This window comes from Melanotaenia boesemani, chromosome 17 (genome assembly GCF_017639745.1).
Source record: "Melanotaenia boesemani isolate fMelBoe1 chromosome 17, fMelBoe1.pri, whole genome shotgun sequence".
In the NCBI taxonomy this organism is placed as follows: Eukaryota; Metazoa; Chordata; class Actinopteri; order Atheriniformes; family Melanotaeniidae; genus Melanotaenia; species Melanotaenia boesemani.
Genome location: NC_055698.1, coordinates 20,902,454 through 20,916,210, shown reverse-complemented (window position 1 = coordinate 20,916,210; position 13,757 = coordinate 20,902,454). Strand labels below are relative to the sequence as shown.

The window sequence follows — 13,757 nt, the reverse complement described above, 5'->3', positions numbered from 1 at the left end:
GGAAACACACGTCTGAGGTAAACTAAATGGTTTCTTGTTCTCATTTCACCATAAATATTTTCTAAAATTTTAACATTTATAGAAGTGGGAAGTGGCTCAAATTGTTGTTTATACTTAAAAGGAGACAGGACAGAGGCATCCATCTTTAATGCACAAGTCTGAATGTATGAAAAGAACACCTACTTCAAGAAACATTTTGGAGATGAAGGAAACTGAAGACACAGAAGGTAACATGCTGAATTAAAGCCAGATAAATAAATTAAATGTGAGAGTCTTCAAACATTTAGCTTTAATTCCCAACACTAGTTACTTTCAGATCCACCTGATCATAAACATCCAGTGTGGTTTGCATCTTAATTATCCCTTCAGCCTGGTTCAATTGTAAAAGATGGAAGCTGGCTCAAATGTGGAATTAAATGTCTTCAGCATTGTCTTCATCACATCCCTCACCCCTGAAGCAAAGTAAGATGGAATGCAGATAATACAGGTAGAAGTGCAAGGATGGAGAAGAAGAAAACTATTTCAAAGTTTGTCCTCTGATGCCCTGTTATTAAACATAAATAGACTACAGCATCTCCACCTCAAGTTAATAAAGCTAATTGATTAAATAATCATCAAAAGGATAATTCCAGACTACCACTCACAAATTTTCACATCTTCAGGCTACATCTTTGCTAACTGCTTGTTCTGATTTTATAAATGAATAAAGTCTGAACACGTATCAAACTCATTTTTAAATAATGTCCCTGGGTGTTGAGCCAATGTGTGAAACAACCAGTGCTGCTAGAGGACTGCATGAATGGAAGAATTAGAAGGAAAATAGAGTTCAGATACCTCTGACTCATAGACATATGCGTCAAGAAAAGCTTTTTGTTTTCTTTTTTCCATTGATTTTTATGTGTAGTGGGTGTGTAGAGAGTGGGGTGTTTCTGATCAATGTGCGTCACATTTTTAGGTGGACTGTTATTTATAAAGAAAACATTTCTTGGTGGCTAGCGCTACTTGCAGGTGTGTGGTTTGATACATCTGCTTCTTGCTACAAGTCTTCTTTAGGTTGTTGTGTGTACATACATTTTGAGGACAGATTGTGTGCAACTTCTTACAATCAAGGAGGAAAATCAGACCTTTAAAGGTTTCCTACATTATAATAAGTCTATTTTGACTCACCGTGTGAATTTTGTACATGTAACTTATATATTAGCCACTAAAACATGGGGATGCAAACCATAACAATACTTCTTGGCAAAAAAAAAGCCAAAACAAAACAAAAAAACAGCATCTTGTTAATCCTTTGAGGTCTTATTCTACCGTTTGGTCATTCTAAAGTGTTTGGCATCCTATTGCTGTTTCAAATTTTGACCATTTCACAATTGTTACTGTATTATAAACTTTAATTTTAACCATTTGCTTAAAAACGTCTATTCTAATTATTCCTGCACAAAAGAAGAGGAAAAAATGCAAAGAAACATTTTCTCTTGCTTTTTTTCTTAAGTGTTAACATTAGAGAGTACAAAAAATAAATAAAAAGGTTTAATCAGTCTCATTGTTAGAAATACTTATCTGTTGAAAAGTTTGTTTTGTGGTAATCAAAGCGACCACAAATCCATGCAAGTACAAAACCACTGGAATGTTTCTCTAAGATATGGCAGCCATTATTCCACACCTGTGTGCAATTCTTTGATTTACCTTCTCTTTGCTGAAGCTGCTGCGGCTGCTGAGGCTGCTGGGCCACCAGTGTGGGCTGGTGGGGGAACGGCTGTCCCACCAGGCCGTATGCAGCAGGGTAGGTGGCTGATGGAGAGGGATGAGAGGTGAGGAAGGAGGAAAAATGCTGCAAACTTTAACACCTGACACCAAGAGCTATAAAAACAGACTGACTTGCATTTAGTGCATGGTGTGCGACCATTCATTCAATTCTGATGGAAGTTTTTAAATTATATAGGTGCATGTTTTGACCTTGGATGAAAATTTCTACTTTATGTATACAATGCTGAGTAGATGAATAAGTTAAAGTAAAAAAAAAAGCTTTTTATTATGTTGTAGAAAATGTCTTGTCGTTTTCTGAAATTTTCTCAAAACTACTATTGTGACGTCTAGAAGTCGAACTGCCAACGTGTTTGTTCACACAGCTGACTTTGTATATTGTATTATAGAACCTGAGCACGTATACTGGCACAGCTGATAATAAAATAATGTAAGCATGACCAAAAATTCCTTTACTTAATGCTAGGAATATGGGAGATGGGAAGTTATTGAAAAATGTGTAAATATAAATAGATTCAGAAATAAATTCAGTCTAAAATATAACAACAGAATTTGTAAATTATAAGCTCTTCTTTGCATGTTGGCTGCCTTTTGTTTTGTTTTCTGTCAGGATGATCACACTCTACTTCAGCAATGCTGAGGTTCAAACTCTGGGGATGATTTATCCCTCCATAAGACCTAAAACCACAGATTTTCAGTCATCTGTCATACCTCAGCCTTTTCTTCCTGTTTCCCTTCCTTAAGAATGGCCTCTGTGACAGCCACCCTTCTATGAAGACTATTTCTGACGAGACTTCAGTGAGCATTAGATGGATCACCTGAAGGGTCAGAGGCATTTCTCAGGTCCTGTGTCAGGTCTTTGATGGATCATTTTCTATTTTTTCAGGACATCACTTTCAGGTATTGTTCATCTACTACAGACTTTTTTTAGGCCAGCCGCTTCGTATTTTGTCCTTCACTTGTTATTTTTCTCATTTATCAAGGACACACTGCACACTGCTGAAATATGCAAAGCTTTTGCTTATGAATTCTCCGGAAATCAGCTTGTTGGTGTAAAAGTACTATTATGCATCTGTCAAATTGTGTTATCTTCTGGATGTTTTCTAAATGCAATTAAATAAAAGGGAACAATTTTTTCAGGGTGACAAGCTGCTAGTATGAAAGGGCCTAAAGACACTATTCAAAATGAGTTCTTTGTTAAGCTGCCTATTATGAACAGACAGGGATTTTATCCCTCGAGTTAGTTATTCATACGTCAGCGTTAAGTGTTTTGACAAACAAAAAAATCACATTCCTCTGACAACGTTCAGGTACGAGGACCAGACTGACCACTTTAAAAGATAGTCTGGCTCCTTGGAAGTCAAATTTAAAGAAATGAGTTGTGGCTTGAGACTTTTGAACAGTGCATAAAATGATATTTTATGTCACAGTTTGTGGCATTAAAGTGGACTAACCTGTATAGTGCTGCATGCCTGTGTAAGCCTGCTGCAGGGGATCCAGGACAGGACTCTGAGCTGTGACATAGCAAACACATGGAGGTTACCAACCACTGAATGCATAAAAACCAAGAATGTTTAAACTAATATTTGGTGCTTTTTTCTAATTTATTTTCCTCTAATTAGACCCTAACTGTTGCACTTGAGAGCAGAAAGCATGTGGATCTATACAGTGAAATTGTAATTTTAATCTACTAAATATACAATGTCTGTACCTTGATAGGCATGAACCCCATTTGTGTACAGGGTTTCTGTGGCTGATTGGCCATTGGGTGGAGCTGGCACAGAGGGGTAACTGTTCACTGCGATGGGTGGAGGCAGAGCAGGGACTGGTGTTGCTGCAATGGAGGGAGGAGTGCTGGTACCTGCAGGCAATTGTGGAGAAAAAAGATGAATATTGTTATATTTCAAAGCCCTGGAGACTTATTTTCTCAGACTGTAAGTGATGGGATCTCACATGAACACAGTTTTCTGCAAGAGTAGACAGATTTGATTACAGTGCAAGACAGATTTCTGTTTAAGATATGGCCTCAGTAGGGAAAGACATTGAAGTTACAGCCTTTCATGTACAAATCAGGACACTAGTTGTTTAGTTGCATTCAAATAAATGACTGTAGTGGTACTGCAACAGACTTTTACTGGTGATATATTCATAATAGGACACTTTAAAATTTCTTTTTTAAATACATCATAATATTGATATCAATATCATGTTGATAACAAATATATGATAAAATCGGAATTTGATCTCGGCTGATAATCAAAACATTACAGATTTTCTTGTGCTGATTTTTAAAGTTCCCTTACTTTGATTGAGCACATACACTGATAATATTGTTATCCTTAGTGATTTTATCTGAAATATTTTTACTGTAACCTGATATAATGGAAAACAAATGGCCAATAAACCAAAAAGAGACATTATGTTACCAGTTTTTAAGAGTCTCATATAAACCTTCCCATAAGTATATTTGTAATAAAACCTAGCAGGGAACTTTTATTGAATTACCTCTAACTAGTTTTTATACCTTTATTATCTCATAACAACACAAGTAGAGAGCCATATACTTCAGATTATTTATTATTTCCTTTAACTAGAAAACAATATGGAGGCATTTCCCTTCTTGAAAAGCTCACTGCACTCTGATTGGTCAACTCCAAAAGTGTGAGCAGGCACAAACTCATCATTCTGCATCAGCTTTAATGAAATGTGAAATTCAGGAAAGTGTGGATGCACTGGATGCCAATTTGGTCTATGATACAAGATCAAGAGGATTCTTTAAACTTCTTGTGACGTCCAGGAAATGACGAACTCTGAAATACAATTAAGAATACCTTCATAATGACTTATTTGGCCATTTTTAACCAGATTCTGGTGGATATGTGGCATGTAATGTGAGGTAAACAGCACTTAAATATTTCATTGGACAAAATAGGGACTTTAAAAGTAAAAGCTAACATCACAGAAAGAAAAAACAAATACTTCCAAATGGACGTTGGCAATTTAGTCCTCTTGGGTCCACCTCTCCTTCTGTATCTGTCCTCATATTTCAAGCAGAAATCTAATCAAGGCTGGCCGGGGCCAGACATCTCTGCCCCTCATTACCTGAGGACGGGGTGATGGATGCGATTGGCGTGGCAATGATGCTGCTGGGGTTGAGGGCGGCGAGCTGCTGCATCTGAACCGCTGCCACCGTGGCAACAGGAGAAAGGTAGGCCGACTGAGCCACCAAAGCCTGCTGCTGCATCAACTGGAGGGCAGACAGAGAGAGAAGGATGTTGTGATGAAGGAGATAAATATTTCACATTGTTAAGCCATGTGTCTTTTAAGTCTGAGAGAGTAATTGAGTTTAAAAACACCAGCACAAACACTCACTTAAAGAACGCTTGGTCATCAGACATTTAATGAAAGATTAACCATTAACACCGTTTGTTCAAATTTCCATTAAAAGTTAGCTCAAATAATGACATCCAGTCATATAAACTGAACTAAAGTGGGCTGTACACTCAATATATATTCGAAGGTCACAACCAGGAATAACGTGACAGAAATTTGTCCGTAGGAACATGCGCTCACCTCGTGATTTTCATAATTAGTCATTATGGCCAATGTAGGGGAATAATTGGTCTTTGCATCACGGTATGTGCTCTGTGTCTGGACTATAAGTGTAAAAATTATTACATTTATAAAATCCTGCCTCTGCTTTTGTATAATTTTAAATCTTTCAGGCACTTACATTTGAGTAAGCAATTTTATTTTACTTTTTTTTTTTTTTTTACACTAAACCGTATAACATCACTATAAATCAATACATCCATCTTGAGTAAAAATGCTGTCAGGCTTCTTTAAACACCTCAAATTGCAGCTTTAAATGAGGCAAAGCTGAAGCCATTTGCAGTCAATTAACAAAGAGGAGAACAGAGATCTTGCAGAGGATTATTTAGCAATTTGCCATTTTCCAAGTAAAAGCATCTAGTTACATATTAAATCAATCACATGGAGCATATCTAATTGAGTAAGCTTTGCTTTCCAGAGAGTTTATTCGGTTTATTCTTTGGCTTGTGTTGAGTACAACTGCTTCCACTACATGTCAGTGGTTTTAACTTTTGTTTCCCTTTAAGACAAACATTAGTCTGTGCAGAGCTTTCCATCTGTGACTGCACCACCAACTGATTGATGGACAAACTGCTAATTGCCACAGACAACCAGAATGCACAAAGAGGGATACAGTTACACAGGATATCTCCTATTAGTGCGTTTGTGGGGTTACAAACATGATCTCTGTCTAGTTACCCTCCCAACAATCAAATATGGCTTCAAGTCACACAAGGAGAGATGCGAGATTAAGGTTCCTAGTGTCTAATTGTGGATCGTTACTTAAAAATAAAAAATAAGTACAGGTAGAGTGTGTGTCTAAAAGAATTGTGTTTGAGATTGAATGTTCCTCACAGCCTGCGTGTAGGCATTATAGGCTCCGAGATGCAGGGTCATGGGGCTGATGACTCCCAGCTGAGAGGCCACCTGCTGCATCCGCCTAAGCCCTCGCTCCTTCTCCGAATCTGCAAACTTAACCACCAGGCTGGAAGAGGCGCCCTGCAGAGGAGATGCAGAAAATCAGAACTCACACAGCTTTTCGCATCAGATCACCTCTCTAAAAGACTAAAACAGGTAAGAAAAACACTTGAGGATGTCATTGCAATAAGAAACACACTCGTTAATCACTCCAAGTGTCCAATAACTGGAGCCATTCTTTGCCATTTTCACATGCCTGAGATTGGAAGATTGTTTCACACAGTCAGTAAAGAAAAAACAATAATAATAATAATAATAATAATAATACACACACATCTGCAGAGCAGGCAGTCTTTTTGGTGTGGCTGCTGTGTAACAGCGGCTTTGATTATGCATTTGAATTTTAAATAAATACACCCCAGACTGCAGAAAAGACTTACTTAAACAGAGATCATGCAGAAACAATAATCTTCAATAAAGATTAATTAAAGTTCAGCAGTTTTGTGCTTAATACTATCATTGTTTTAGATCTACCACCGGCTGCCCTTCTCTTTAATGATCCATGTCGACATCGTCTCTAAAAAATACATATAAATGAACCATCACCCACACATTCCTTAGTTCATGTCTGTCTAAGGATGTTTGTTCTTCTTTTTCTTCCCTCATTTCTGGTCAATTTTATGCTTCACATTACCATAAATAACAATTCAAAACAAAATAAAATATCCCTGAAACATCCATAGGAACATCTGGAGGTGTGAATGTGGGTGACACTGTTATCAAAACATTTATATTTTGCTGATGTTAAAAAAAAGCCTCAATAAAAAAAAAAAGATCTCATGAAAATGATTGATCTGCGAACAAAGATTGTAGCGAGTCATCGTCATATTTAGACAAACTGGTGGTTTAGTTCTGCAGCTACAGCTGGGGAAAAACTGTTCAATGAGGCAAAAGAAGTCTAGTAAACGAGCTAAAGACTTCACATGTATGCTCATGAATTTCTTATGGGGAAATCTTGACTCAAGGTTAGATGGAGGAAGTTTTTTCCCAAAAAGTACTTTAACTCTCCACGGTTGACAGGAAAATGACTAATAAAGCTAAAGTTGAATTGTTTGGGAAGGCCAGGTAGCTCCTACTTAGAATATAAAAAGGGCATTGGATATCAACATGAAAGATATTCCCCCAGAAAAAAAAGGTTGATCTGCAGCTACAACAATTTACTGAAACTTTTCTTATAGTTTATTGTGGCCAAAGGGGTTACATCTTCTCATCTGGGCTGTGGATAGTTTGTTTAAAAAAAAAAAAAAAAGCCTTTTTGTTTATCTATACTCATAATTTAAAAGCTCACATCACACATAATGAACAGATAAGCAAGTAACTCAGAATGTGCACTTGTGAGCTTAAAAATATTAAAAATTTTCACATAAACTCAGCTATTCATGTAAAAAACACACACACACACAAAAAAAACAATTGACCACACTGTAAAAAGTCCTCTACTTCGTGTGAGTGTGTGTGGAGGAGGGGGACAGAAATGAGAAGTGGTTGCTATTAGCTGAGTCACCATGTTGAGTGCCCAAATGACTAGATTTGGGGCATCTGAGTGTGTCTCTTTGATATATTTGAATTATGACCACGTGTGCGCGTGTGTGTTCGTACAGCTTAGTAAAGCTGAGTGCGTTCACTGGAGAGAGGACTCACAGGTAAAGTGCGACTCCCATGCAGAGCGTTGATGGCGGCCTGGGCCTCTGCGTTGCTCTGGAACTTTACAAATGCACACCCTACATGAAATGACACATCATTAAACACGGCCTACCACACACACACAGTATTACAAAACTGCTTCCCTTTAAAAATACATTAGAAGCCATCTTACATCCAGTACTCCATCAGTTACCGTGGCATCATTAAACATGGTCCACAGAACATTCATTGCTTCATCAATCATAACCCGTAAACCACCAAACGCATCATTAGCCATGACCCATAAAACCTATTGCACTATTAGTCATGCCTCATGCAACAAAAGTAGAAAAATCTAGCATCTGTGTTCGAGCTGTCGTTGGACTTTGATTTACACAGCAAATATCATTAGCATTGTTGTTAGTGACAATTGTAATTTATATCACGTGGTGGTAATGTGCCACAGGCTTCATTGTCAGGGTTACAAACAGTTAAACAAAGTCAATACCACTTTCACAGTCTTGACCCGGAGTCAGGTCGTAATCGTTTCCTCTCGTACTTGAAAGGATATTCGACTTGAGGCTGTTTGGAAAACTATCTACTTGTTAATCGTTTTATTCACTTGGAGAAATCTTAATTATTTCCTTTGATTTTAAGTAGTCAAATCACCCTTGAATACATTCAGTAATAACTTGTCTGATAACTAAGGTAATAGGAACTGAAAACTTGGGTTGTGTTTGAATCAGTGCGTCTGTGTCTTAAACAGCATGAGGGTAATTATAACAATAGGATCAACAAAGTCTAAAAAGAGGAGCCAGTTAGCTCAAATTAGTCGACATTGATGAATATTGTCACACCTTAATCCCACCTTTAGCTGCTTGTTATAAACCAGCATTAAACTTGGTTCCTGGTAAGATGGATTTTCTGGTGACTGTGATTTTGTGAATTCCTTCGGAATTACATAAAATCAGCAGGGTATTGCAAACATAATTTTCTCCAACAATGCTTTCTTGTTAATCCTGATAGATTCAGAGGAATTGTAAACACAGATGGGACGTGTAATCTCATCAGCAAATTGTGGGTCTGCCTAGGGACCTCCTCCCAGATGACTAAAAAACCTCCAAAGGAATATAAATATATATGCCCAGGAGCATCCTAACCAGATGCCTGCAGCATTTAAACAGACTTCTTTCTTGTTAATGTCTTTGCATGTTTGAAGTCAAGACACTATAGCATCCACAATCTTTTTCTGTTTCTATCACAAAATCATATAACCACAGGAGAGGGTCTGAACTTGGACCACTTGGTAAATCAGACTGAACTCTTTTTACCTCAACAGTCTGTTATAACGGCTGTATTACTGCAGAGACCACACCAGTCTGCCTGTCTGTATCTTTCTGCATTACTATTCTTATTTGTGAACAAGGTAACAAAATACTTAACTCCTTCACTCTGGGCTGCAAATCAACCCCCACCCAAAGAGCATATTTAAAACAGTAATTTAAAGTCTTATTAATCATATCTTGTGTGTGTCCCACTTTAGCAGCAGCAACTCAGATAAAGATAAACACAGCCAAAACTGGAAGTGAAGACTAAGGTGCATCCTGTCAAACAGCCCATAAAGTTTTTTGTTTGGGATAAAACAGACCAATTTAGACTCAGATTATATTCCTCTACTTGAAGGAGTCTTTTGAACTGAAGGAGTACCTTATTCAGTGAAGGAAAACCTAGGCTGGTGTTTTTTAACTCAGTCATTGTGCTGTAGGCTTTAAATGTTTCCCTGTTCGAACTCAGCAGGCTTAACTGAATGGGTTATTACCAGACTTGTGCAGAACTGGAAGACAAGCTGTTGATGAGATTCATTTCATTTGACAAGGTGTGTTGGAGCAGAGCAATGTCTAAAACCTGCAGGGTAGAATGCCGCAAAAGCTGAACAGTTAATGCTCACTTAACACTCTTACACTTGGCCCTACTTCTCTGTTTTGCAGAAGTAAGACAACTTTTCTTTTAGGGCTTAAGAGTGATGGTCACCTAGTCATCGAAATGATCACAATCACTCCCAATTTTCCCATTTTCCTTAATCTCTAAAAGAAAAAAGATACTTTATCTCAAAATAGAGGAGTAGAGCCAAGTGGTAGGGCACAGAGGGGTAATTGGGGTTGAGTGCTGTAACTATACTCGTTCAGAAAAAGATGCACCATGTCACAATAACAGTGAGCTTATGAGCAGGAAATGCAAGGGAGGCAGCAGGAGAGAAGCTGGCTACTTAACTGTGCTATATAATAATATAAACAAGTAGCTGTTTCCAACTACAAAGTTTAAAACATGTTAAACTGAAACTTTGATAGGGAAGATATATAAAGTAATTAATATTTCAATGTGATATTTGATTTTTAAAGTAGCTATAAGTCATAAAAAACAGAACTTATTTGGATCTGTCTTTCTGCAAAAAAGTACAAAAGTTAATCTACCAGCTGATAAAATCAGCATCTCATGTCTTGTGGTATGATATCTAACTGTCATGCTTCACCTTTCTACACAATGCTTTGTTTATATTTAAGCTTTTCATATGTTTCATATGTGGATCGTGGAGTGATTTGACGTTACCTTTGCTGGTCCCATCGGGCCCGCGGAGCACCGTGCACTCCTCTATGCTGCCAAATGGCTCAAACATCTTCCTCACATCAGCATCCGTCTGCTGTTTTCCCAACATACCCACAAACAGCTTCCTGTCTTCTAAGGAGAAGGAGGTTGCCAAGATGGGAGGGAGGAAGCAGGATCATGTGTAGGCAATGTGAAAGAGGACAAAGATCGAGAGGAAAAAGATGTTTTAAGAGAGTTACAACACAAGCACTGACAGTAAGAGCTGCCACGTCTCTGTCCATGTTTAAACAACAAAGTGATAAGCAGTCATAGTCTGGATGGATGTCAGCTTGCTGTTCTTCAGACCACCACCAGAGTGCAGTAACATGAGCAGCACAACAAACAAAACAGCATCTGGCTGTGACTCAAATGTTTGTCACCCTCTAAGAAGCTGTGCCGTCTGTCCCTGAGGGAACATGCCAGTATTTCTGCATCCACTACAAGTGACTACATTTACATTCCTGCAGACTTTTCTCCATAGTCTGAAACACTGAGATACAATCAGTCACAGAGAACATGCTGTTGTCTTTATTGTTCATTTACATACTGTACAGTTTAAATGTCAGGACGCAGCAGATGAAAATGCGGCTTCATTGGAAACACCTGCCTGTGTGGTGTGTTGATATGGAGCCTTTAAATATCAACTGATGAAAATCACAAACACTTCTTTTTATTTTATTTTATGTATTATTTTTTTACTGCTCTTGGATAATGATGCTAGGGCACAAACAAAGGGAAAGAGAACCATGTTGAAATAAGAAATAACTCTTTTCTTGTAGGTTTTACTTTTATAATCGGCACTTATTAGATATGGTAGTTACTTGATACCAAAATAACGCACCTTCTGTTTGGTCAGTGCATGTCCTGCCATTTTTAGACCCATTTTGCCAGAAAATAACACCCACTGTTACACTGATTTAAAACAATTTCTGTCTGCAAGTTAATTGATCCAATGTGTTAAAAATGAAAGAAAACCAAACACCTGCTAATCCTATCTGCTATATAGTGTATTCTTTTTATTTATTTATTTATTTTAAAGGAAATGTTTAAAAGAATAAGCAGTACAATAATTCAAGACTATAAAAGTTATATAGTGCTCAAAGACAGACCTTTTAAAACCACTTACATCTGGTCAATCGCATGACTGAATACAACATGAGCATCCCAGAGTCTTTCACAAATCAAGATAAGGGAGTTTTCAAAATTTTTTAGTTTTAGTTCATTAATTTAATGCTAACTTTAAAGAAAAAATGGGGGCTCACATCATCTACAGTACATTGTATCATTAAAAGATTCAAAGAATTAAGAGGAGTCCCTGTGCACAGGGGACAGGATGAAACACCTGCTTTAATTGGCCATATTTGTTGGTCCTTCACCACTGCACTCACAACAGATACGATTCATTTTCAGACATTAAATAGGCGAAGGAGCGATTTTAAAAATTGCTATCAGTGATAAGAGCTTGTTGTTGTATCCACAAATGTAACTCTACCATAAAAAGAAGAATCACATACAAACAAGATCCAGGAACAGAAACAATTTCTGTACATCCAGACTGATTCAAAGTAGACTGAGATGGGGAGGAACACTGTTGTCTGATTAATCAAAAACTGAAACTCTTTCTTTGAAATCATAGACTCTTCCTCTAGCAGACTAAAGAGGAGATAGACTATCAGGCCATTCTCTGGCATATAGTTCAAAAAGTCAGCATCTGTGATGATATGGGGGTGCGTTGGTGCACATGATGTATTAAACTTGCACATCTGTGACGGCACCATTAACCCACTCAGACCAGATGCAACATACTGTATACATGTATCTCACTTTCAGACCGGGAGGGACGTTTGTGCGCTTTTGACCTTTCAAGCTTGATGTGACATGAGCATCACTTTAAGCCTGCCATCATATTCAAGAGACAAGGATTTTTTTTTCCACTTACATATTGATGGAGATAAAAGCATAGTCAGTCATTTTAAATAAGAAACCAAAGGTTTTGCCTCTGAATTAATTTATGTTTTTATAGGCCAGTGATAATTGTGTCAGATTTCAGGAGGCTGTTTTTAAACATTTCTTAAGTTTAAGATGCATTTTTTTTTTTATACAATCAGGATAATTTTATGAAATAACATAAGCTGCCACCCAGGCAACATGCTTTTTACCAATGTCAGCAACACAGAAGCTAAAATTATCTATCAAGCAAGAATAAGTCTAATTTCAGACTCAGCGCTTCGCATACGCTTACACTGATCTCCTATAACAAGCGAGGAACACTGCTCATCTTCTGACAATGCAGCAGAGCCTGCTTCCTGTCACTCGCGTGGATCCAGCTTTCACACTCCTCATCTAAAACTAAGACAAACTCCTCTACTATAGGAGCGGGAAAGATTGATTAGGAGTTCAGAGAACACAACAAAACTTATAAGACACCGATCTGATGGAGTCTGATGGCATCGAGGGAGCAAACACAAAGACCCAACAACGTCCAGTTCCAGACACTTAACGACACACTCAGCATGTTCTTTGCCCGACTGGCATAAGAAGATACTACTCAATATTAGTTTTTTTTTTTAAATGTGTTTGTAAAATCTTTATGCTAATTATTGTTTTTGCACTTTCCTTTAAATGTCAGATTTGACCTCATTCTAGTCAGTGTATTAAAAGACTTCCTGCAAGTGTTTGAACATCATTTTAAGACTAAGGGATTTGTAGACTTTAAAATTTTTTTTTTTTTTTGGTAATGTTGGCTGTTTGAACAGGTGCTGCATGTCTGGGTGGGGACAGGCGTCTCTTACCCCCTCTGCTCTCGCTGTCTGCCGGCTTCACCTGGATTGGACGGTTCATCTGGAACAAAACCACAGCACAGTCAAAACAAGTGAAATTTATGAGGCAAAAGACGTACAAGCTGGATATAAGTGGCACTAACTGGAATTTTTATTATGGCATTTAATCAAAATGTTCCTGCTACTGTCTTATGCATGTGCATTACCATTAATATAAATCAACTATTGCTGACTTTTTGTGACATATTTGTGCTTGAATAGATGTTTGGCAATATTCCCTGTACTCCACACAGATTTTTCTTCTTTCCTTTCCTTTTTTCTCTTGTTTGTTTTTGGCCAACATTACTCCAGCAGACCACAGCTGACACTGATATGTGC

General features: G+C 37.7%; 1 protein-coding gene across 5 annotated transcripts in view; it reads right to left on the bottom strand.

Annotated features, from left to right (window-relative positions):
• The window catches only part of celf3a (cugbp, Elav-like family member 3a), a 58,551-nt gene that overhangs the window by 4,653 nt on the left and 40,141 nt on the right, over positions 1 to 13,757 (bottom strand). For 3 of the 5 annotated variants that reach the window (XR_006008132.1, XM_041967280.1, XM_041967282.1), the window contains 8 exons: positions 13,392 to 13,440; positions 10,564 to 10,692; positions 7,975 to 8,054; positions 6,211 to 6,354; positions 4,867 to 5,011; positions 3,476 to 3,625; positions 3,219 to 3,278; positions 1,687 to 1,791 (listed from right to left, as the gene is read on the bottom strand). Coding sequence is in view for 4 of the 5 variants with exons in the window: in XM_041967280.1 (XP_041823214.1) it covers positions 1,687 to 1,791; positions 3,219 to 3,278; positions 3,476 to 3,625; positions 4,867 to 5,011; positions 6,211 to 6,354; positions 7,975 to 8,054; positions 10,564 to 10,692; positions 13,392 to 13,440 (862 nt within the window). In the remaining variant the exon portion in view is untranslated. The remainder of the gene's footprint in view (positions 1 to 1,686; positions 1,792 to 3,218; positions 3,279 to 3,475; positions 3,626 to 4,866; positions 5,012 to 6,210; positions 6,355 to 7,974; positions 8,055 to 10,563; positions 10,693 to 13,391; positions 13,441 to 13,757) is intronic. The other 2 variants (XM_041967281.1, XM_041967283.1) reach the window with 1 other exon arrangement.